Raw genomic sequence first — 22,650 nt, forward strand, 5'->3', positions numbered from 1 at the left:
GACAGGTAAATACAAAGGAGAATGAGAATAGCAAACAAGCAATATCAGACACAGTGCCAGTGGACATAAAGAGATATATTTGGGACCTCATAGACGAGTTCAAAAGTGAAATATTTAGCCAAATAAAGCAATATATAAGATTAATAAGAGAGATACTAAGCACTCCTCAAGCAGACACAGACACAGAAGGGAGGAACTCAAACAAAAGAGAGAACCATTTGATGAAGAATATAAAGAAAATATAGAATACATGAAGCAGATTCAAAGAGATCACCAGGAAATTAAAAACTCTATGGAAAGATGTCAAATCAGCATGAAAGAAACTAAAGGATAGATTATCCAAACTGGAGGACAATTTTGTAACGTGGGAGTATGAAAGGGAAAATTTTTTTAAAATAACAAGGAAACAAGCAGTAACAATACAAAGGCTAGAAGATGACAAGAGGATCTATAACTTGAGAATAAAGAATGTGAATGAAGAAGCTGGGGTACAAACAATGGAACTACAAAGGTTATTCACAGAAATAATTAAGGAAAACTTCCCAAACATAGGAAAAGGAAATGATATTCTGATATATGAGGCATATAGAACTCCAGCCACCTACAACCAAAACAGAGCTACACCCAGGCATATAATAATCAAGATCCCAGAAATTCAATATAAGAACAGAATATTAAAAGCTTTTAGAGACAAGAAACAGATCACCTATAGAGGAAGGCCCATCAGAATAATGGCAGACTTCTTGACACAAACCATCAAGTGAAGAAGAGCCTGGAGTGAAATATTCCAAGCCCTGAAAGAAAATAACCTCCATCCCAGAATGATATACCCTGCTAAACTGTCTCTAGAGATTAATGGAGAAAAAAGATGCTTCCAAGACAAAGAGGAACTGGGGAAATTCGCAACCATCAATCCAACTCTACAGAGAATACTGCAGGGCACTCTAAAGAGAGAGAAAAGTACTAGGATTCCAGGAACAGTGGCAGAGAGGCCTCAATGAATGGAACAGAGAACAGAATGAAGAAGCAGACAACTGATGGTAAAAAAAGAACATAACAGAAATGAGGCAGAGAAGATTGTATTCAAAACTGATATGATTGATAGTATCAAGTCTGAGAGTATAGGCAACTATACTGAAGATGACAAGACTCTACGATACACATTCTGGTTTGATAACTGCCAGTTTTTGAAGTTCTATACTATATACAAAGTTGTGTTTTTATTAATACTGTTATGTACTGATGTATTCAATTATACTATGTCTGATGATATAGCCAATTCTATTGGAGATAACAAGAGACAACACAGGAACCATGGTAGAACTCTTTGTACAACAGTCTTACATGCTTATTTTATTTCATGTGTTTATAGGAATATGTTTTGTTTTGCCTTGCTTTGTTTCTCTCTCTAATATAGAAAGGATAGAAATACATGTTAAGACTCAGACATGTGTAGAATCTACAAACAATTTATGAGAACTGATCTTATGACACATGATAACATGAACAGATACTTTGAAGAAAAAGAGACACCAAAATTCCCAGTGCTGATCCTAGAGTGTCATAACGTGAAATCCAGCAATAGTACTATTCTTTGTTCAGAGTGGTATTAGCCTGCTTGGGTTTATTCAATCTCAGCATAATCGAAGAGATGGATAACTGCATGTTTGTTTAAGTGTATAGGATTGATAACCATATTTCTAAGGTTTTTTTTGGATAGTTGAATAGAACTGGTTGCAATCTCACTGTTCGAATCCCCACTTTATAAGCTCCACGTTAGTATCTTGAATAACTATTTGTAAGAAGACAATCTGTAATCATCAACTAGTGATTTCTTACTGTTTTTTCTTTCAAATTATGTATTATTTTTACCCGTTTTCTGTTTTGTTTAGTCTTTAAATTAAATTTTTTAAAAAAAGACAATACAGTACCCAGTGCTGATCACGGAGCGTCATGGTATGAAATCCAGCAATACTATTATTCTTTGTTCAGAATGATTTTAAGCTACTTTAGTTTGTTTAATCTAAACATAAGTGAAGATATGGATAACTGCATGTATGGTTAAGTGTATAGGACTGACAACCATGTTACTAAGTTTTTGTTGGACAATTGAATAGAAATGTTTGCAGTCTCGCTGTTTGAATTTCCACTTTACAAGTTCCATTTTTATACCTTGAACAACTATTTGTAAGATGATAGTATGTAAACATCAACTAGTGATTTCTTACTGTTTATTTTTTATCTTAATGTATGTACCTATTTTCTGTTTTGTTTAGTCTTTCTTTAAGTAAAATTTTTAAAAAAGATTGCAAGTTCAATTGCCTGGGCAACTTAGTAACTTAATCAGATACCATCTCAAAAAATTAATAAAAAGCTAAAGGTGCAGCTTAGTCTGAAGGCCTTGGGTTCAAAGACCAGTAACCTCCCTCCCCCCAACACAGTGGCTAAATGTGCCAATTGCTGCTGACAGGTCAAGTAAGATAAGGGTGAAGAACTGACCACTGGAATTATCAACAAGAAGGTCACTACTGAGCTTGAAAAGAGCAGATTAGGGATTTCAACAAATTTATATAAGTTGAGAAGGGATCTGTCTGGAAGCCTTACGGGAAGGCACCACAGTAGATATGGAAACTATCTGACTATTAAATCTGTCATTATACAGCAAGAATATTTGGTAGATGGCAAATAAAATGATACCCAGGAAGTCACTACATAAAACATTTAAGTCACAGGCTGAAAAGCCCACAGAAAATGGAGGTTGCCCAGCACTGACCACAGGCCAAAAGTGAAAAAAAAAAAAAAAAATCAGTGGAATTGCTCCTAAAAATAACATTGAGCAAATTGTTTGGAAAGACTGGAGCCTTCTAGAGTAGATATGTTGTTTCCTTGTTTTCATTCTGGGAATTATGAGAAAGACTTAGAAGATGTAAAAAACTTGGAAAGACTTAGATGATGTAACAACATCTATAAAACTGATGCTAGAAAAATGGGAACAAATAAGACATGAAAGAGACCATGGAGAGAAAAAGGAAAACTTGTAAACTGAGAGATTCAGAGTAAAAAAAAAATGAAAGAAACTGGTTAGAAAATGGAAGTCATACATCAACACGAAGAGAAATATGGCTGAAAAAGAAAGTTTAAAGTAGGTTTTCCAAATGGGGAAAAAGTTGAAAACTGTAACGCTGCAACCATCTAAATGGCAAGGTCATAGAAGTCTGAATCAAGCTCATTTGAATATGCTGATTTAAGTGAGAAGAAAAGTTTATATTCATAGGTTCCCCTCAGAAGCTATTTGGAAAAATTTAATATCTCATGAGAATAGCAGCGCTTTTCCTCTGTGCATGAAGATTCATAGTATGAACTACTTAACAAAAATTATTTTAAAATTAGGAAATATAAAATATATTATAAATTACCAGCATGTTAGTACCAAATTAGAAACATCTAATTTACTTCATAAGAGTTTTTATTGTAATGGCACTTTAATACTTACCTAGCAGAGTAACTGAGATCACTGGAGAATTACTTTAGATTTTTAGTATCTAATACCATATTAGATACTGAAATGGCAATTTACGTGTTTACTGCACTGATCAAACATCAATTTCAGAGTTTTCACTATGATAAACAATAACAAAAAATCTAACAATGAAATCTAGTCTTTGTAGAAGGACTAAAATACTGCAGTCATTTGTTAAAGAAAGTAATAGAAATGATTATGATGTTCTGCCAGTGACCAGAAAAATTCAGGTATGAATTAGTCCCATCCCTGGGATTTTTATGTTGACTGGCAGTCAGAGAAAGGGGCTGGAGTGATACCAACATTACCTTTGTAAGTAACCCTTGGTCTCTGGTAGACTAGATGGATAACTGAATTAAGAAGATTAAGAAAGTTTGACTGGCTGATATGATAGATTTTTATCTTGTCTTTATTTTTATCACAACTTTTTAAAAAATTAAGCTACTATTACTGAAGTAATACTCAGTGGAATTAAAGACAATAGTAACAACATACTTTGGTTAATTTTTTAAAAAGTCATTTCACATTGCTTGTTAGCTCATGAGATCTATACTTGCCTTTTTACAAAGCAGAAAATCCATGTATAACCTAAATTATACATATGAAGAATTTCACAAGTCGTTTTCCCCCTCAGCCATATAGCCTCTCCCTTTTAATGAAAACTAGTCTTCTTAAAACTCAATCAGAATCACTAAAACTATATATTTTCTTAACTTACCTCAGATCCTTAAGTTTCAGTTAGGCACTGCACACTGCAATATAACTGTCTTCTTACTTGGCTGTTTCTCAGACAAAAACTATTGAGTCTTGAAGGCAGGATTTGTAATTTTAAAAGTGAAAAACTAGAACTAATATGTTGCCTGTCCTATGCTAAGGAATTTTTGAATAAGTGATTTTCTGATCAATAAAGGGAGAGTTAGAAATCTGGTGTTAATTCCTAATTTGAAGTTTATTCTGCTATACCACTGCTTCTATAAATGGACAAGGGTATTAAAACATTTTTGATAAAGTACCCATTTTGACATTATCTGCTACAGAATGGTATTTTCTTGACAGAAAAAAAGCTACAAGTTGTAAAACAGAATTATATGAAGTACCTCTAATTTTTCTAATGATTACTTTTTTACAGATAGTCAAATCGTAAGAGAAGCAGGCTAATTGAATAATTTCTTTGTAGCTTTGGTTGTTTCATAACCTTTGCAACACAGGACTGTCATATGCAGATTTTGGCCTGTTATCTTGATTTTAATTATTTTAATGTCTTGACGGTACTCAGGTGGAAAGCTAAAGTCTCAAAAGCCAGGTATGTTCTAGGGGATTACTGAAGATTGAGATGTTTCTTTGAAAACCAATCTTCTCTCTCTCTCTCTCTCTCTCTTTTGTACTGTGAGTCAAACTCAGGACCATGTGCTTGTCAGGCTGATGCTGTTCCACTGAGCTATATCCCTGCCAGAAAATTTTCTTTTTAAAATGATCTCATTTTAATGTCTTTTGGGCACACTTCTAAAACTCTGATATCTGTTTTTTGCCCCTCTGATATATTGTTTTTCCTAAAGGCATCAGCACACATTTTATTAAAATGCATTTTAAGATTCCTCCCATGCGTTTGGCCACAGTGTAAATTGTAAGACTTCAAACTGGGATAGAAAGCAAATATCTTACAATCTCATGCTTTTCTCACAATATTTTATGGAGTTTCAGAGTATTAAAATATGTTCTATGATCCTACCAGTTCTATGAAGTAGAAAACACAGAGACATTCATCTAGAGAGAGAAAGTGAACTACTTAAGCAAACAGCTATGAGGTGGCACAATCCAGGATCAGCCCAGCTGTTCTGGACCAGTCCAAACAAGCCCAGTGACTTTTGTAATACACAGGCTGAATTCAGAAAAGCAACTGTTCTGAAAAACAATATCTCACTTTTAAAAATTGCACAGTAACATGTTTCATCTTTTTTACTGCCAAAAAGTATACTTAAGGACATCTGTCTATAGAAAATTGGTAGTTATATAGATTATGATAACATTAATTTTTACTACTGAACTGAAATCTTGGAATTCTGAAAGTATAACATCAGACTCAGTAAAGCATTCTTTTACAATTAATAGTTTAGCATTTGTTGACCAATACTAACTGAAAGCTCTGCCAACTCTAATGGGATATGAAAGTTCTTTGAAGCGTCCTTAAAATGGAAACTCCCCTTTTATCATCAGCTGTGTTTATTGAGAACCCTTCTAATTTCTAATTTTTGCCAAAATGTGTTTTTCCTTTGAAATACAAGAGCTATCACATTTCCAGTTTAGATGTAATCCAAACTCCAAGTTTATAATTAAAAAAGATGACATGAAGATTACATGAATAAACTCATGATTCATTTCTTTTGACTTATCTATTTAATCTGAATTAAATTTAACTTATAGCAACACTGTGAAAAGATATACTAAAAATACATAAAATGAAATATGTAGTTCAAATATAAATATGCAAAAGTGGTAGAAATATTCCACTACCAATAAGCATTTTTGCTCATTTTTCTAACCCATCTACTTATAATGGTGGTTGATTTTGTTACTAAACATTCTTTTTATTTTTTTAAACAAGGTCTCACTCAGAGTTTCACTGTGTTGCCCAAACTGGCCTTGAACACTTGGGTTGAAGCAATCCTGCTTCAGCCATAAGAGGGTCTGCAGGCCTGTGCCACCATGCCTAGTGCCAGATCAAAAAAAAAAAATTAGTTCTATAGTAACAACTCTGAAGGCGTTGAATGGGATCTGGATTTAGACAAAGTTCACAGAACAAAATTTCTCATTATTAGAGGCTTTATTGGAGACTGACTTTACTAGTGACTAACCACCCAGTCACACTGGAACCACCCCTTAAAAAATCTAATAACTGGCAAACAGAATTGTATCTAAAGATCAAAGAAAAACATAACTTCATTACATCTCAGAAATTAAGATGTTTTGATACCTCAGAAATAGTATTTGTTCAAGTTATTACTTTATAATGTATTACAGAACTCTAAAGTTAGTACAAGAAAAGAAAAAGAAAAAAAAAGATAACACCGGCAGCCAGAGGGAATGGCTGTCAGAGTACTGGGACCAAGGGCCTTGAGCAGAGTCCTGGAAGGCGCCCTCTCCTAGGGCAAGGTGATTTCCCACAGCCAAGATGACTACTGAGCTGGCCATGACACTGTTAACTACATGAATGACACCAAGTCAACCCCTCTCATTCTTAGTTCCATCATAAATGGACTGAATGAGAAATAAAAGTAGGAATCTTTAAGATGATTTCACTGACATGACTTTCATGTTTATCTTCTTTGTAGAGATTTGGAAGGATCAAATGATGATACATGTAAAAATATTCTGTAAATGTTTATGTAAACATAAAGTGCTATTATATAGTTTCATCATACTAAAAAGTATGGAAACAGTTTTGAGACATAGGATAACATTCGCAAGACATTAAAGCATTTATGTGCCTTATCACATATAAATGAACTCAAAATATTAAAACTGAAATTTCATTTCTTTTAAAAATTACTCAGGGATGATACAATTTTCATTTTAACAAGATCAGCTGATTAAGAATTTAGAGCCTAAGGGCTGGGGATTTTGCTCAGCGGCATAAGTGCCTGCCTTGTAGGCACGTAGTCATGAGTTGGATCTCTGATTAAAAAAAAAAATTTAGAGCCTAATGAACAGTTCCTAAAAGTATTTCATAAGAACTATAAATAGCTTTTGTTTTCTTTAGTTCATCTCACGCACATATCAGACATTTTTTTTTTTTTTTTTTTTTTTTTTTGAGATAGGGTCTTACTATGTGGTTCAGGCTGGCCTTGAACTCACTATGTAGCTCAGACTGGTCTTGAACTTGCAGTGATCCTCCTGCTTCAGCCTCCCAAGTGTTGGCATTACAGGCATGCACCACTATGCCTGGCCAGTGTAATTTTTAAAAAACTATTTAATCATATCCTTTTTATACTGATATCACAGATAAGTCTATTGTACCTAGAGATTAAAATGTGAATTCTTCAGTATGGCTCAAGATTGCCCTCAGTCTACCCTTGCAGATCCAGTCCTCCTTAAATATGTTCTATTCTATCATTTCCAGCTACCCCAAGGCACAAATCACAGCTCTGTTATGTCAGATTATTTGTTAAGTGATGTTAAAGAAAAAAAAATCATTGAATGATACTTGTTAAAAGCATGGAAAGGAAGATTTTATTCAGGGTAATGAGAGTAGGTACAGGGATCACTGCAGTGAGGAAATCAGGCTGAAGGCCTGACCATGGCCTGGACAAGAGAAAAAGACAGAAGCGAAGGGAGAGAGAGAAATCAAGAGGAGTAAAGGGAGGTTGTACTGAAGAAAAAATGTTCAAAGTATGTTAAGTGCATGAATAAAAAACTGGAACTCTTTAAACTGTGTAACCAAGTATGTATTAATAAAAAAGATGTGAAACAAAACTCCTAGAAAAACATATTTTTTATTAGCATATAAAATTTTTTTGTTTTTTAGTATTTTTGAAAGAATAGGAATGCTGGGATCACATTAACTTGGTACATGGTAAAGAAAACAGTCAAAGGAAGGTCTTGGGGGCAGGGAAACCGAGTTCTCTTTGCATATGTAGTTTGAGAAACTTCTTAGCTATTCATCGTTTATTTCTGTAACACTTTTTTAATATTCTGATTCTACAATTTATCACACTGACTTAATCTGCCACATATTTATCTGTCCTTCCAATCTGTCCATAGCTTTTTAAGGCAGGCAGCAGTACTGACGTAGTAAAGGAGGGCCTTACACAAAGAAGTCACTTAAAATGATTTTAGAATGAATAGGCAGTATTGTAGAAATTCTGAGAAACACAAACCAACAAAGAAAAAATCTTTACATTGTTAGCAGTCCCAGTGACCTCGGTTAATGCTGGAAAACCTGTGGCACGCAAGCTGCGGTAGGCACCTAGAGCCTTCTCTGTGGGCAGTGGAGTCAAGCTGTCCTAGCATCAAGCTAGAGCTGAGCATTCAGGGTTAACTGCAGTATTGGCACTTTGTGATATGTAGATGGGTCTGGGATGCAGTTTGAGATATATATGTAGGATATATATATCCCAAACACTGTACCACTTCAATATTTCAGATATGTTTTCAGTAAGATTTTTATATCTGAAATACTCTATCTACATATTTATTTTTCAGGTCTATATTTCATTCTAATAGATTTGTATGATCAAAAATACTTATCTACTTTTAAAGCTGATTTTAACACTGAATAAAATCATAGAATTTTAAAGATAGAAATCAAATCCAGAGTCCTAATTTAGCTGTAGGAATGATAAAATTGAAGCCTGAAGAAACTGTTTAAAATTCTCCAATCTTTTAGAAATGGGGGTCTAGACACTAGTCATCAGCTTTCCAGTATAGGATTTCTACGAAACTACCTTTTTAATGAATAAAATGAATTATCTGCCATTTTTCAATCAACCATGTCTTCTAATTTTTAAGTGTTTCTATATAGTGATACTTTAATAAACTTTCTATGAAGGATGTGCCTTAAATAGGCTAGGAATACAAGTGATCAAAACAAAATCAGGGGTGGCTGTTTATCATGTATGAGAGGACTGAGATCGGATATATGTGGATGGACATTTATGATATGGATATCCCACTCATGACCAACATGGTCATAGAAGCTGAAGGGGGATGGAATTGTGTCTATGTACACCTGTGAAGTTTGCAAGGCTTGTCTTTATCATATCCAGCTGTTTAGTCTTTGTCTTTATTCTGGTTATTTCAGTGGTAATCCCTTTTCCATTTCAAAGGGCTTCCTTTCTGCTCTTTCCTTTCACAGAAAATGAAAGCATTTTATGCTTATCTATATTTTTTGGCAGGCCAATATAAGATACTATAAATCAACTTTATAAAAAATAAATGTATTAACTCAATCAGACATTTATCTTCTATTCCTTTAATCCAGAAATGCAGAATGAAAAGCTTGTTTCCAGAAAAATTTTGACCTCAGTAGAAAGTAGGAATTGAGTGATGCAGAGAAGTTCCCTCTCTCCTAGTCACTCAAAGTACAGTCTAAAGGTAAACCAAGTATTTATTTGAAGTGCAAAGAGTAAGAGTCTAAATGAGTGGCCCACAGCACACCCTCCTTTGTAAACAAAACTGATTAGCACTATTGCTTTAACTTTTAGTAAATATCTGCAACACAGAAAACAGACATTTCTAAGGTTTGAGATAATTATGATATAGTGATTTGAAATGATAACTCAAAGTATTATCAAACCTAGCTAATACATATTCACCATGTTTACAATGAAAATATATTATATTCACAGACCTGTGCTTAGTATTTTGGCAAATTACATTATGTAGTTTGAACTGCAACAATGTATAATGTTTACAAATATCATTTCCAGTCTTTAAATGACGAGCTTAAGGTTCACAGACATAACTGACATAGCAAAGACTACTGTGAATACTGAACACAAATATTTTCTCATTATACTATGAAACTTAAATAGTAATTAAAATGACTTGTATATATAAATTCCAAATACTTCACAAGTTAGAAGAGTGGAACTGTTCCCAAATTTCTAAGTAAATTATGTTGATCTTTTCATATTCAAATTCTTATAATCTCTGTCAAAGATACTGGTTTATATTTAGCCATCTTACCTTTCTTAAAGGATTCAGCAATAGGAAAAATACTGTCAAAATATATAGCAATTAAACAAAAACATCTTTTACTAGAGAAATGGAAATTTTTCTTTCATAGCCTAGGAAAACCTTGTTCAAATTAATTTAAAACCAATCTCCTAATATTTGCAATTGGATAGTGAAACTTGGTGATTCGTACTTTTGTAATTAGCTTTATCATACATTTTATTATTTTGCCAACACTTAAGGGATGTTATTTACTACTGAAGTTTGCATCCAAAATGCACATAATCTTAGCATTCTTAAAAATGAAAATAGGATTATCCATAACTATGATTCCTTTATCCAGTTGGGAAACAGATTTAACATTATTCATGTTTAAAGTTCATGTGTTTTGATTTTTAAATTATCTGTTTACTAGAGCACAAATTCAGAGTATCTACTGCTAAAAAGAACAAAGCTAAATTTTGTTTACACTTTGAATAACTTTTGTGATTCAAGGAAAAAATGAGATGACTGAATCTAGTGTAAAAAGTGGCAATTAGAATGTTATGAATTTTTATTTCTGAAGAAAAATAATTGTATTCATAAAATAAAAAGCATCTAAATATTTAAAAGACTACTTAAAAAAATTTGTTACAGCAAGAAAGGGGCTCACCTTTCTGAGTGAAACCAAAATGATGTAGTGTCTCTTCAGCGGCCAGCATGTTCAACTGCTGTAATTTAGAGTGCTGTGAGGAGGATGGAGCTGATGAAGTAAGCGTGAGATTTTTGTTGACCTGCAACAGAAATGGCAAATCAGAAAGTGCAGTGTAACTTCCTGGGCTACTGATGCAAAATCTGGATGAGAAATGTTTGCTTACTACCTAATCCAGGACATATGATAGGTCAAAAGGAGTCAGGATTTATAAGGCTATGTTTCAGTTTGCAAAATAGAATTTTTTTCTTAAGCAATACAGTGGTAATGAGAGCTAAAGTATGTGACAGTAAGTTGTCTTTTACAGTTTGTTTATCATGGAATTGACATCATTAATAATTTAATATAAAGTCCTAATTCCTGCAAAAAATTTTTAAAAAATACTCATTCCTTGACTGCCTTTAATTAAGGAAGAATTTATGTTTCATATCCACATTTTTCTGGCACATTAATGAAAAAGCAGGTACTTCCTTTTTACAGACTGTATAGAAAACATCTGTACTACTATTAAATCATGGTGACATAGATAACACAGCTGTAACCTAACTTGCCATGTAAAATAGCTTCCACTGTGTTAAAAATGTCTTTTCTTGTCTCTCTCCCTCCCCTCCCCTCCCCTCCCTTCCCCTCCCCTCCCCTCCCCTCCCCTCCCCTCCCTTCCCCTCCCCTCCCTTTCCTTTTCTTCTCTTTTCTCTTCTTGGTACTGGGGATCAAACTCATGACCCTGACTTGTCAGGCAGGCGTTTATGCTGCTGAGCTATAACCCTGGTCCAAAAATGTTACTCTTAAGTGTTTAAAAATACCATGACTGTAAAAAAAATATATATATAGCAGAACTTCTCTAAGTAAATATAATGTTCAAAGTACTGATTACCTGAGTAGGACGGCAAAAACATGAAATATTTAACAAGTACATTTTAAATATAGCTACTGCAAAAAAAAATAAAGAACACTTCACTAAAAAGTTTGAAATGTTTATTAAGTTCTTGAAAGACTGAATTTCATGAAAAATCTAGTCTGTTCATTATTAATAAAACATTCACTCTCAATTTAAAAATGAAAAACATGATTATTTTTGTTTCAATAATAATAATACAGCCTAATTTCAATGAAAATATAGAAATTCATTACAAATATGTAATCTGTGAATTAAAAGAATAAAATAACAATTTATGGCATATAAATTAGTACATGAAAACAGGTCCTTTGCTATCAGGCATGGTGGCCAATGCTTATAATCCCAGCACTCAGGAAGTAGAAGTGGAGGAGGAAGATGTGCATTTAAGACCAGGCTGTGCTACACGGAGAGTTCAAGGCCAGCCTGACTCAAATAACAAGACCTTGTCTCTAAAAACAAAAAAACAAAGCAAAGAAAGATAGTCCTTTTCCTTTTTATTTATTTTTGTTTAAATAAGCAAAATTCCACAGAGAACTTCTGTTTCATTAGTATTTAAAAATTCCACATTAGTGTCTTGTATAGAGCAGTACTTGGGTTGTATAGTACATATCTATTCAAGATCCTTTATCCGATTCATTATTTACAATGCACACGGTCTTTTCTTTCAAGTAAAGCAGTGCATCTTAAACTACATTTTTCTCTGGGAGCAAGGGGTCTTTAACAGATTCAGTAGAACAGTCAATTAAGATCATACAAGTTCTAGAACATATAAACTGTTATGGTATCATTTTGTAAAACAAAATAGTTTTTTAAGTAGTTAGAAGTGGTTATGTATCACACTAGTGCTAAGATGTCCAGCTTTTAAAATTCTCAGGATCCATTATTAAATGCTGAACAAAATTAATGTTGATAATATTAATACAGTACTTATGTAACAATGAAATCAGTGCCTTTGAGATTCATTACCCACCTTTAAATGGAGATAATAACAATGTCTATGCTATACAGATATTTTGCAAATAAAGATGAACTAGTATTATCATGTGCTGTTTACAATTTCACCTTGAAGAACTAAGTAACATATTAAGTAGGAAATAGATACTCAGGGTTATTAGTATGGTTTAGTGTTAGAGCTCGTGCCTGCTGGGTTTGATGACCAGCACTGGCAGGGGCAGAGAAAAACAGAACGAGACAGAGAGAGGAAGAGGGGACAGGAAGGTTGAGGGAAGTAGGGAAGAGGGAAGGAGGAGGGGCAGGAGGGAGGGAGAGGAATTATTAAATAGATTATATAGTAAATTAAGTCCCATTCAAATGTTATAGAAATAGTAACTATTATTATTATTACTATCATCATCATCATCATCCAGAAGTAAGGTAATTAGGCATAATGTGTGATGACGATGTAGTAAATCTTTCAGAGTTCTGTGCTTTAAATGGAAGGACTAGATACAAAAGGACATATTTATCACTTAACTAATTCACTGTTTTTTAAAAGTTTTGAGTTTTATTTCTGTGTTCTGGAAAATTTTTTCCTATATGTCAGGCAATGCATTTTAAAATATGGTGCAAATGAACAGGTATAAGCTGAGGATGTAACTCTGTATCTATATCTATATCTATATACGGTTTTAGATGCCCCTCCCCATGCTATGCATTTTGTAGTCATTTTTTTCAGGAATGTACTTGTGCTAAGACATACAAAAATGCTGGCAATGCTAGAATAGGATACATAAATGTCTCTACTCAAACAGAAAGATTTGCCAGTCTCATTAAATAAAATGTTGTTTGGAAAAAGAATTACATGTTCTTCTTAAGCATTTTGTAATTGTGTTCTTCTTGACAATTTTCTTTGGAGATTAGTCAAATGTCCATGAAGTGATCTCTAACTTGACAGAGTAGATAACTCAATTTCCAAAGTCTAAGATAACTATTAATTATCATTATTAGGTCTGATTTCAAATTAGAACTTACATCATTTTTAAAGTTAGCCTACATATATTTACTTCACTTAGAAGAATAAAAATAATACTGAGCATTAAATAGAGTGAAGCAATATCTATTTTTGAAATATATGCTGTGGAAAAGAATTGCTTAATAATTTTACAACAACAGAAAGGTTGGCTAAGATAGTCTACCCTATACCAATCTACCCTCTTTACACAACACATTTTTAGGCTTGCTTCATGCAAAAACCACAGTCTGCCAAAGTCAGTTTAATACCTCCATATTGGAGAAAACGAAAAGCATACAACATGAATGAAACTCTTCATAGGGAAAAAGAAAACAACATTACCTAGAACTTCTGCCACGTTATTCACAAAACTGTCTTGCCTATTCTCTTAGGGATAAGCAGCTTTATGCAAAATATGCAGCCATAATTCTCTAGGAGTAGCTCAGTTTTCATGTTAGAAATCTCACTGCTCCAAACACGAAATTTAATACAATAACTAAACCCACTAACAACTAGCTTCCCTTTTAGTAATTAGCTAAAATTTAAAACCTCTGGGAGAGATAAAACATTCATATCTTTATATATACTTAAAAGTATAATTATTTTAGGTGATTCTTGGTTTTCAACTGTAACTGAAAAGATGCTCATGCTATAACTATTTCTAAAAGTTCACAAATTTATGTCTTTCTCCAGATGTTAGTAATTATTTCTACCAAAATTAAAGAATAATGCAGTTAATACTTTAATTTGAACATAATTTTGGTGGCAAAAATAACCTAAAAATATTCAAAACATTGTTTTATTACACATCATGTATCTGATGTAAAAATTCCAGGATTAAAGACTGAATTAAAGAGCAAGTTATTTTTTTTTTTTTACAGAAAGTCTGAGTTAAAGTGAGATTAAAATTATCTAAGTCAAGTACCTTTTACACTCTCATTACATAAAAGAGTAGCTTATATTGCCATGACTTTTAGGTTAGTAAAATCTAAAATGTGAACAGATGATGGCATCTTAAGAAGAAATTCAAACGTGATCCACAGGCTGTAAGATGTTTTCCTTTATAAGCCCTGAAACAAGAGGGATGAGGAAGGAACTGCTGAAGGAAAGCTTTACACTGAGCGGTAAAGTGCCGAGAAATCTCACCCTGGCACAGCTTCACATCTACTACATTAACTGAAACCAGAATTCAAACTTAGAGCAGTCACTATGAAGTTTCATTTTATAAAATTTAATCAAGATTTTCTGAGCCCTTGATAGCTACTAAGGTCTGCTGGTTCAAGAAGACACAATTCCTCCATGTGAGGTTTAAATTTAAGATCTAGTCGTGTTCAGACCAATTTTTCAGCAATATGCCTTAAGTATAAGGCAACTGACTTCAAGGCATCTTAAGTGTTCTCCAATCCTTTGCCTCCACTGTCTCTCTGTATACTGCCCTACCTCACAGAAAGATTTGGTTTTGAACTCCTTGAACATCTCTTTTATGAACCTAAGAAAAAATATACCTCTTACAACTACCTCCATCTCTCTCTCTCTCTTTTGTTCTCCTGTCAGAGGAAAAGGTGCTCCTGTTCAAGATCAATACCTCCACTGGTTCCTGTGGGGACATTCTTAAAGCTCTTTTACACACTACTTTCAAATTCTCTACTGGCTGTTTTGCTACAAGCCTCTTGAGAAAGAGGCTTCTACTTTAATACAAAAATAAACACCAAATAAAAACTCTACATGTATTTCCATAACTCCTTTTTCATTAGAAAGTAAATTCCTTGAAGAAAAACACACAACTGCTATTCACACCCTTTAACCTTTTATTTTTCAATCAGATACAATGAAACTCGTCTCTACCATAACACTAACCCTGAAGTGAATGTCATCCTGGACTGCAAATGATCAAAATCAGCAGATTCATTTGGGCCTCTGATATTGTCCATTTCTCTTCTCTTTTTCTTATTCCTCTTGGTTATCCTTCCATATTGAGTCAGTTCTCACAAGTGTCATCTGCTAACCCCACCATGCCTCTTTCCTGCACACCACATCACATGGTTACCCTGGGCAGGAACATCTGTTTTCACCACTTTCTGTGTCACTAGTGCTGTTTTTAAAATCTAAACCTAGTCTTCTGACCACCAAGTTCAGAGCTAACCCAATTGTAATCAGAAAGGATTACAACTCTCTAACTAGTTGCCCAGACCAGAAAGCTGGGCTCATCCTAGACTGTTCCCCACTCTATATGGACTACTGTACTTAGCCAACTTCCCACACACTTTTAGGACAATAAAACTTAACTTTCTCTTATCTAGTAAGAAATAACTATACTTAAAAATATTAACAAAACTTTCTAAATAACTGAAAACTACTATTGTAGTCAAATGTCAACTCAATTTTATTCTTTTCATGATAAGTTATCTAAATTAAAAAGTTACTTTCTTTAAATTCTCTTTTTAAATCTTAACATTTTCAGCAAATAATGTGCTTCAAGACAATTAGACATTACATTTTATATAATTTTTATACTGATCAAAATTCCATAAGCTGTAACTTGGCTGCATTTATAATCATCTAGGGTAAGTGATAATTATTATTATTTTTTTTTTGTCTTTTTCGTTTTTATCGGTACCAGGGATCGAACTTACGACCACACACTTGCAAGGCACTAGCTCAGCTTATGCCCCTGAGCTAAATCCCCAGCCCCCGTAAATGATAATTATAAAAGAGAAGTTTTCTTCCATCAAGAAACTTACAATGACAGTGGGTGGAAAGACAGCTATGTAACACAATACAAACTTTAAAGAGAGAAATTCCTTTGAAGTAATTGATAATCTAATGCTAGAGAAAGATATGCAAAATTTATTATAATTTTAAAGCAGAATGAATTCATTTATAAAGTATACCAGGCATGAATAAATATGTCTGTGAGTGTGGAAAAATAAATTACATTTTGAGAAATCACACAAAAGCCTAATGGAAACAGACCACAAGCGATAGCATTTCTGATGTGCTTCAACTAAAAGTAAAGAAATTTGTAAATTTTAAGTTTATATGTAGGCATTCTGAGTGCCCTAATTTAAGAACCTAGTACCAATTATTACCTAAAAACAATCACATAAGAACTCCTTCATCTTCCCACAAGCAAATCTGAACTTGTCCATCTACCAAAATTTCCAAATACCTATTAGAAATGGTAAGAAATTCCTTCTCTTAAGGCTAGTCTCTCCATTAGAACTCTGGATTAGGACTCTTCTTACTTTTATAAGGACTCTAGTAATTACTGAATCTATGGCAGCAAATAAATAAACATTAATATTCATTTAAAGTTCCCTTCCAGCTACTGTCTTGTTTCTCTGTTCTTTAGTCATGGCATAGTGTCCTAAAGGAGTGGCATATATCTGCAATCTTGGCTAGACTTGCTTCTGTTCACCTTCAACTGCTTGATTCTAAGGTATGGTGTCTACCATTTAATAAAACAGCTTCGTCAAAGTAAACAAAGGCCATCGTCTTGTCAAATACAGTGGTTATTTCTGTCCTCATCTTCACTCATCTCTCAGGAGAAGGTGGTAATTTGCTGTTCCCTCCTATTTCTTGAAATATTCTTCTCTAGGCTTCTCTGATAATACCATCTCCTGGACTAGTGGCTCTGGTGATTAGCTATATTCTCTCCCCAGTTTGACACTTTTGATTAAGGACTTCATAGTCTGAGTTCTCTACTGAGCAGAAGACCTATATCCAATTGTCTACTTCATGACTATGCTCAAATCCAAAACTTTACTTACCAAACTTGTTGTCTCTACTGCATCATTACTAGTCTAGTTAAATAGTACCACTAACACCCTCACAGTTGTTGTGATCTAAAACACAGAAGTTAGTTCTCCTTTCTTTACTTCTACAACACTGAATATATCACCAAGACCTGAAGAATCTTTCTAAAATATATGCCAAACTTACCCACTGCCTGCACCTTCATGATTATCGTTTGAGTTTAGGATCACCATCTCCTCTGTTGTAACTACTATCACAGACTGCTGATCTCTCTGCTTAAAAAGATTCTTATTCCTGTAAATTTCCTTCTCCCATTCTTCTCAGTTTGTTTTTCTAATTGAAAGAACATCCTATCTCCTTATCATGCTGACAAGGACCTTTCAGAGTTTAAAAGGTCCTGCTGGCTCACTCCAGGTCACTGCTCCAGCCCTGTCAGGAATGATGCTTCCCCTTGTCTGATGTGTGCGGGCCTCTTGAGCATGCCAGTCTTATTCTAGAGCAGGACTGTTGGAAGAAAGAACTTCTTGTTAAATGTGTCTGTCTGAAAGGCTGCCTGTGATCATCCTCTTAAGAATAGCCTCCACTTCCAGTTATTCTTTGGACTTGTTTTATTTTCTTCATATCTCTTATTATCTGAAATTACCTCATTTATCTCCCTACAATGAAATGTTCTTGTTCATGGTTATATCATAAGTACCTAGAAAAATAGTTGGTAGATACTCAAATATTTGCTTGAAGAATCTTAGCAGAAAAAAAATAAATGAACCTTGAACAATGTGAAGATACGGTATTTAGCATAGAAAAAAACTTCTTTATCAGGAACCTGGTGGAAATTTATTATCTAGGATCTAATACATATGAAAATGTGTAAGTATATTCCGCTGTTAAAATTAAAGAGTCTAGACAAAAGTGCAAGAGCATTCATGGGGAAAGGACAGTTTTTTAATAGGAGGCACTGGGATGACTAGAGGGCCACATGCAGCAGAATCAAACTGGGCTGGCATATTACATCATACACAAAAATCAAGTCAAGGTGCCAGGAGTGGTGGTTGCATGTCTACAATCCCAGAGTTTGGGAGACAAGAGGATCGCTGCAAGTTCGAGGCTAGCCTGGGGTACATACTGAATTCAACACCTGCAACATAGTAAACTGTCTCAAAAAACCTTAAAAAAATTCTCCCCCAAACAAACAAACAAACAAAAAAGAAAGCAATTATCACAGACCTAACTAAGACATAGGTAGTATTTTCTTATTTATGCTACAAAGGGATAAGCAAAAAAAGATCCCTAAATTTCATTAAAATTAAAATCTTTTTGATTCAAAGGACACCATCAAGAAAGTGAAAAAAAAACCCATGAAAAGGGTAAAACACAAGCAGATCACCCATCTGATAACATATTTACATGTTGTATAAAAAACTACTAAAAACCAATTAAAAATTAAGCAAAAGATTTAAAGGTACTTCTCCAAAGAAATGTTCAACATTAAAAATATTTAACATTATTAATCATTAGAAAAATGAAAACCAAAAACACAATGAGAAACGCCAATCCTCACCCCCTAGGACTGATATAACAGAAAAAGAATACAAAGAATGTGAGTGTTGCTTAGGGTGAGGAGAAACTAGAACGCTCATACCTTGTGGGATTCTAAAATAGGACAGCCACTATGGAAAACAGTTTGGCAGTTTCTCAAAAACATTAAACAAGAGTTAGCATATGACCCAACAATTTCACTTCTATTTACGTACCACAGAGAAATAAAAGCTTATGTCCACACAAAACTTAAACCACATGCTCATAAGCAGCAAATTTTAATAGTTAAAAGGTAGAAAAACCTCGAATGTTTTTAAACTGATAAACAGCTTAACAGCCGTATGGCAATCACATGGCTATAATCTCAGCACTTGGGAGGCTGAGGCAGGAGGATCACCACAAGTTTGAGGACAGCCTGTACTACACAGTAAAGCCAGCCTGAAGTACAAAGTTAGACCCTGTTTCAAACAAAATAAAACAGAACAAACCAGGTTAACAGAATGGAACCTTTTTGTGCAATGGAATCTTATTTGGCAATAAGAAGTAATATTGATACACATTACAAATGGACATTCTTTTTCAATAAAAGCTGGTTACAAATGACAACACATTACATGCTTTCATTTATGAGATGTTAGGAGGAAAGTGTGTACAAAATACACCAGTGGCTGTCATGAGTTTGCGACGTGAGTGTGTGTATGTGCAGAACAGCTACTAAGAAACAAGGAGTTTCACTGCAGTGATGAAAAAGCTCTAAAATCTAAGCAGGGATGGCCTAGTAAAAAACAGTGAATGTTGCACTTTAAAAGCATAAATATTATGGTATATGACTTGTATTTCAGTAGTACTGTTACTAAATAACTGCAGACATTAATATAGTTAATCTTCCTATATAATAAATAATTTCCAAATATGTAACAACTTTTCCAAGAGCATTCCCTCTAACTTTGTTTAACACTAGTAATACAAAGATGAATGATGAGGTCTATCATCTTTAGGAAATTTCTAGATTAGAAAGGACATTCTCCATAAGACGATAAATGTGTGCAGAATACTTTATTCACTGGACATGCAGGTAGCATATGAAAAGGACGGTATGCAATATATTTGTTAAAAAAACTAAAAAGATAATTTTGAATTGCTAGTCGGAGAATAAACTACTTCTTGCTACAGTTTTATATAGTATACACACACTTAAGATTTAGTAACCTTGGAGCTACAATCATCACGCCCATCACTGCTATCAGGAACAAGTTTCCTGAACATCTGCAGTTTAAGTTAGAATATAGCTTGTTCTCTTATTTTCTCCCCATCTTCCTTCCCCTTGTCTATATTCATATCCTGTTGATCTTTGATAATTAGGTAAAATGTGATGCCTCCTGACTGATACTGGAAGCTCAGTGACAGGGTAACCCCAGTACTTTCTGATTTGTTTCTTCTATAAAATGTTCCATGAGGAAAAAAGCAACAGCATACTGCTTCCATGTGTTTGTCACATTGCAGTAGGTCTCCTGGTTACCAACCTTTTCTCTCTGTAAGGACACTACATGAAGCGGTCTCTGGACACACGAATGCCATTCTAATATTTCTCTTTTTAAATACTTTCCTTTTACCGTAACATATCCTGTACTTGTATCTACAAATGATGAGTCTGTATTCAACTAAATTTTGAAAGTGGACAGAAGAGGTAAAAATGAAAACAGTGTCATCCCAGTTCTTCAGTTTCTAGACAACTCAGTTAAAAGTTGAACATAAAATAGCCTTATTTGTGAAAGAAGGATAGATGCTTTGTGTTTTTCAAATACATTTTGGTTCAAACTATTTATTAAATGAGTCTTTTTATATGCTAAACTTTTTAGATTAAATGTGGGGCTTGGGGCAAATCACTTAATATCAGTAAGACTCAGTTTCCTCCTTCCTAAAACTAATTTGTCCCTCATGATTGTTATATAGCTAAATTGGAAAAGAAGCATGAAAGAAAATAAGAGAACAAGCTATATTCTAACTTAAATAAATGTTGAGAACATTATACTAAGTCTTTAATGTACTGCTGGAGTGCTTTTCAATGCTATTTACTCAGCATATATCTGCAACAGCACTGACTGGTGTTTCTTAGATATTAACTATTATTAAAATGTATCTCAGTGAATGAAATGACCTTGCTAAGTGAAAGTACAGTACAGTATATTCCAATCACTTAGTATTCTTAAAAATTCTGTCCTTTAAAAACTGCGAAGTTGCTTACTAAATATTCATTCCCAATGAATACTCAGTCTCCAGCATAATTCCATGATAAATTAGAACTCCAATAAGGAAAGTGTGCTTCAGACTAGCTTTTGTAAAAATTTGCAAAGCTATAAACTCTATAATGGTGCATTTCAATTTTTTGGTGTATCATAATGAAAATGAAAGTTTTAAAGTTATCTTCCTGGTAATAAAAACTGCTCACTTCTGCAGCACAGAATCATATCACTTCCTAAAGAAAGAGACCTAATGACACGTTCATAGCAAATCTGACTTGCCAAAGGCACTGATCAACAGACTCCTGAATCTCTCTCATGTATCTCTCCCAAGAAAAATGTATCTCCTCAATAAACTGGCATAAATATCAAAATTCTGTACTAGAATACCAACAAGTCTCAAAGGTATACCCTGAATTAACTGTATTGTGCAATTATCTCTATAAATAATATTAATACCTCAAATTCAATTTCCATATTTATTATTTTTATCAGATGAAACACCATAAACACAATACAATGGTAAATGATATGACTGGTAATTTAAAAACCTATAGGCATACCTACAATTCATGAGATAAGGCCAAGAAAAAATCATTTTTAAAAGATAAGCCATTGTAAGTCAATGTGTAATGCACAATCTAAAAATTTGCTAAGAAGATACTAGAATATTCAAGTCCAGCTAGGCTAACTAGCATATAGTATTAGCCTAGCACACAATCAGAGAAAAGTGGCAATAAATAACATGGAGTCTAGCAAAAAAAGACAATTGAAAAAGCACATCAATTTTTTTTATCCAGAAATTCTAAGGGATAGATACTTTTCTAAGGGACAAATCTAAAGGATACTGGAATATAATCAGTAAAAAAAAAAAAAAAAGTACAAAAGACTGTGGACCTGGGGCTCCAAATACCTGGCCTGAATCCCATCATCAAAGCTTGGGGTAATCTGTGTGACCTTGGTAATACTGCTGGATCTCTGCAGCCCACAAGCTGCTCTTCTGGAAAGTAGGGATAACACTAGTCCCTCTACGGTTCTGCAAGATGGCTTGAAGATTAGATATAATAAAAATGTAAAGCACAGAGAACAGTGCCAAAAATACATCTCAATTATTACCAATAATGAAACATGTTAGTTACCTTTAATTAATACAAGCTAAAATCTTCTGTGGGGCAGAGAAAATTCAACTTTCCTAAAAATTAGCACAAAATATTTTCAAAATTCATTCAATCCCTACATCTATGACTATTTAACAAGTACCTTAGTGATCATTAACCTGGGTTCAAGTTAACTTTAGAAAAGCAGTCTTGAGTATTTCAGCAGCTGTAAACACTCAAGTAGTTAATGTTTTAATATTTAGATCTTTGATCCATTTTGATTTTAGTT

At 33.7% G+C, this 22,650-nt stretch overlaps 1 protein-coding gene across 14 annotated transcripts in view; it reads right to left on the reverse strand.

Annotated features, from left to right (window-relative positions):
* Ahi1 (Abelson helper integration site 1) overlaps positions 1-22,650 on the reverse strand; it is a 187,811-nt gene that overhangs the window by 95,285 nt on the left and 69,876 nt on the right. For all 14 annotated transcript variants that reach the window (XR_010041922.1, XR_010041923.1, XR_010041921.1 and 11 more), the window contains one exon: positions 10,845-10,965. Coding sequence is in view for 9 of the 14 variants with exons in the window: in XM_063232985.1 (XP_063089055.1) it covers positions 10,845-10,965 (121 nt within the window). In the remaining 5 variants the exon portion in view is untranslated. The remainder of the gene's footprint in view (positions 1-10,844; positions 10,966-22,650) is intronic.

This window comes from Cavia porcellus, unplaced genomic scaffold (assembly GCF_034190915.1).
Source record: "Cavia porcellus strain 051 isolate PalLab524CR breed Dunkin Hartley unplaced genomic scaffold, mCavPor4.1 scaffold_22, whole genome shotgun sequence".
NCBI classification, from domain to species: Eukaryota; Metazoa; Chordata; class Mammalia; order Rodentia; family Caviidae; genus Cavia; species Cavia porcellus.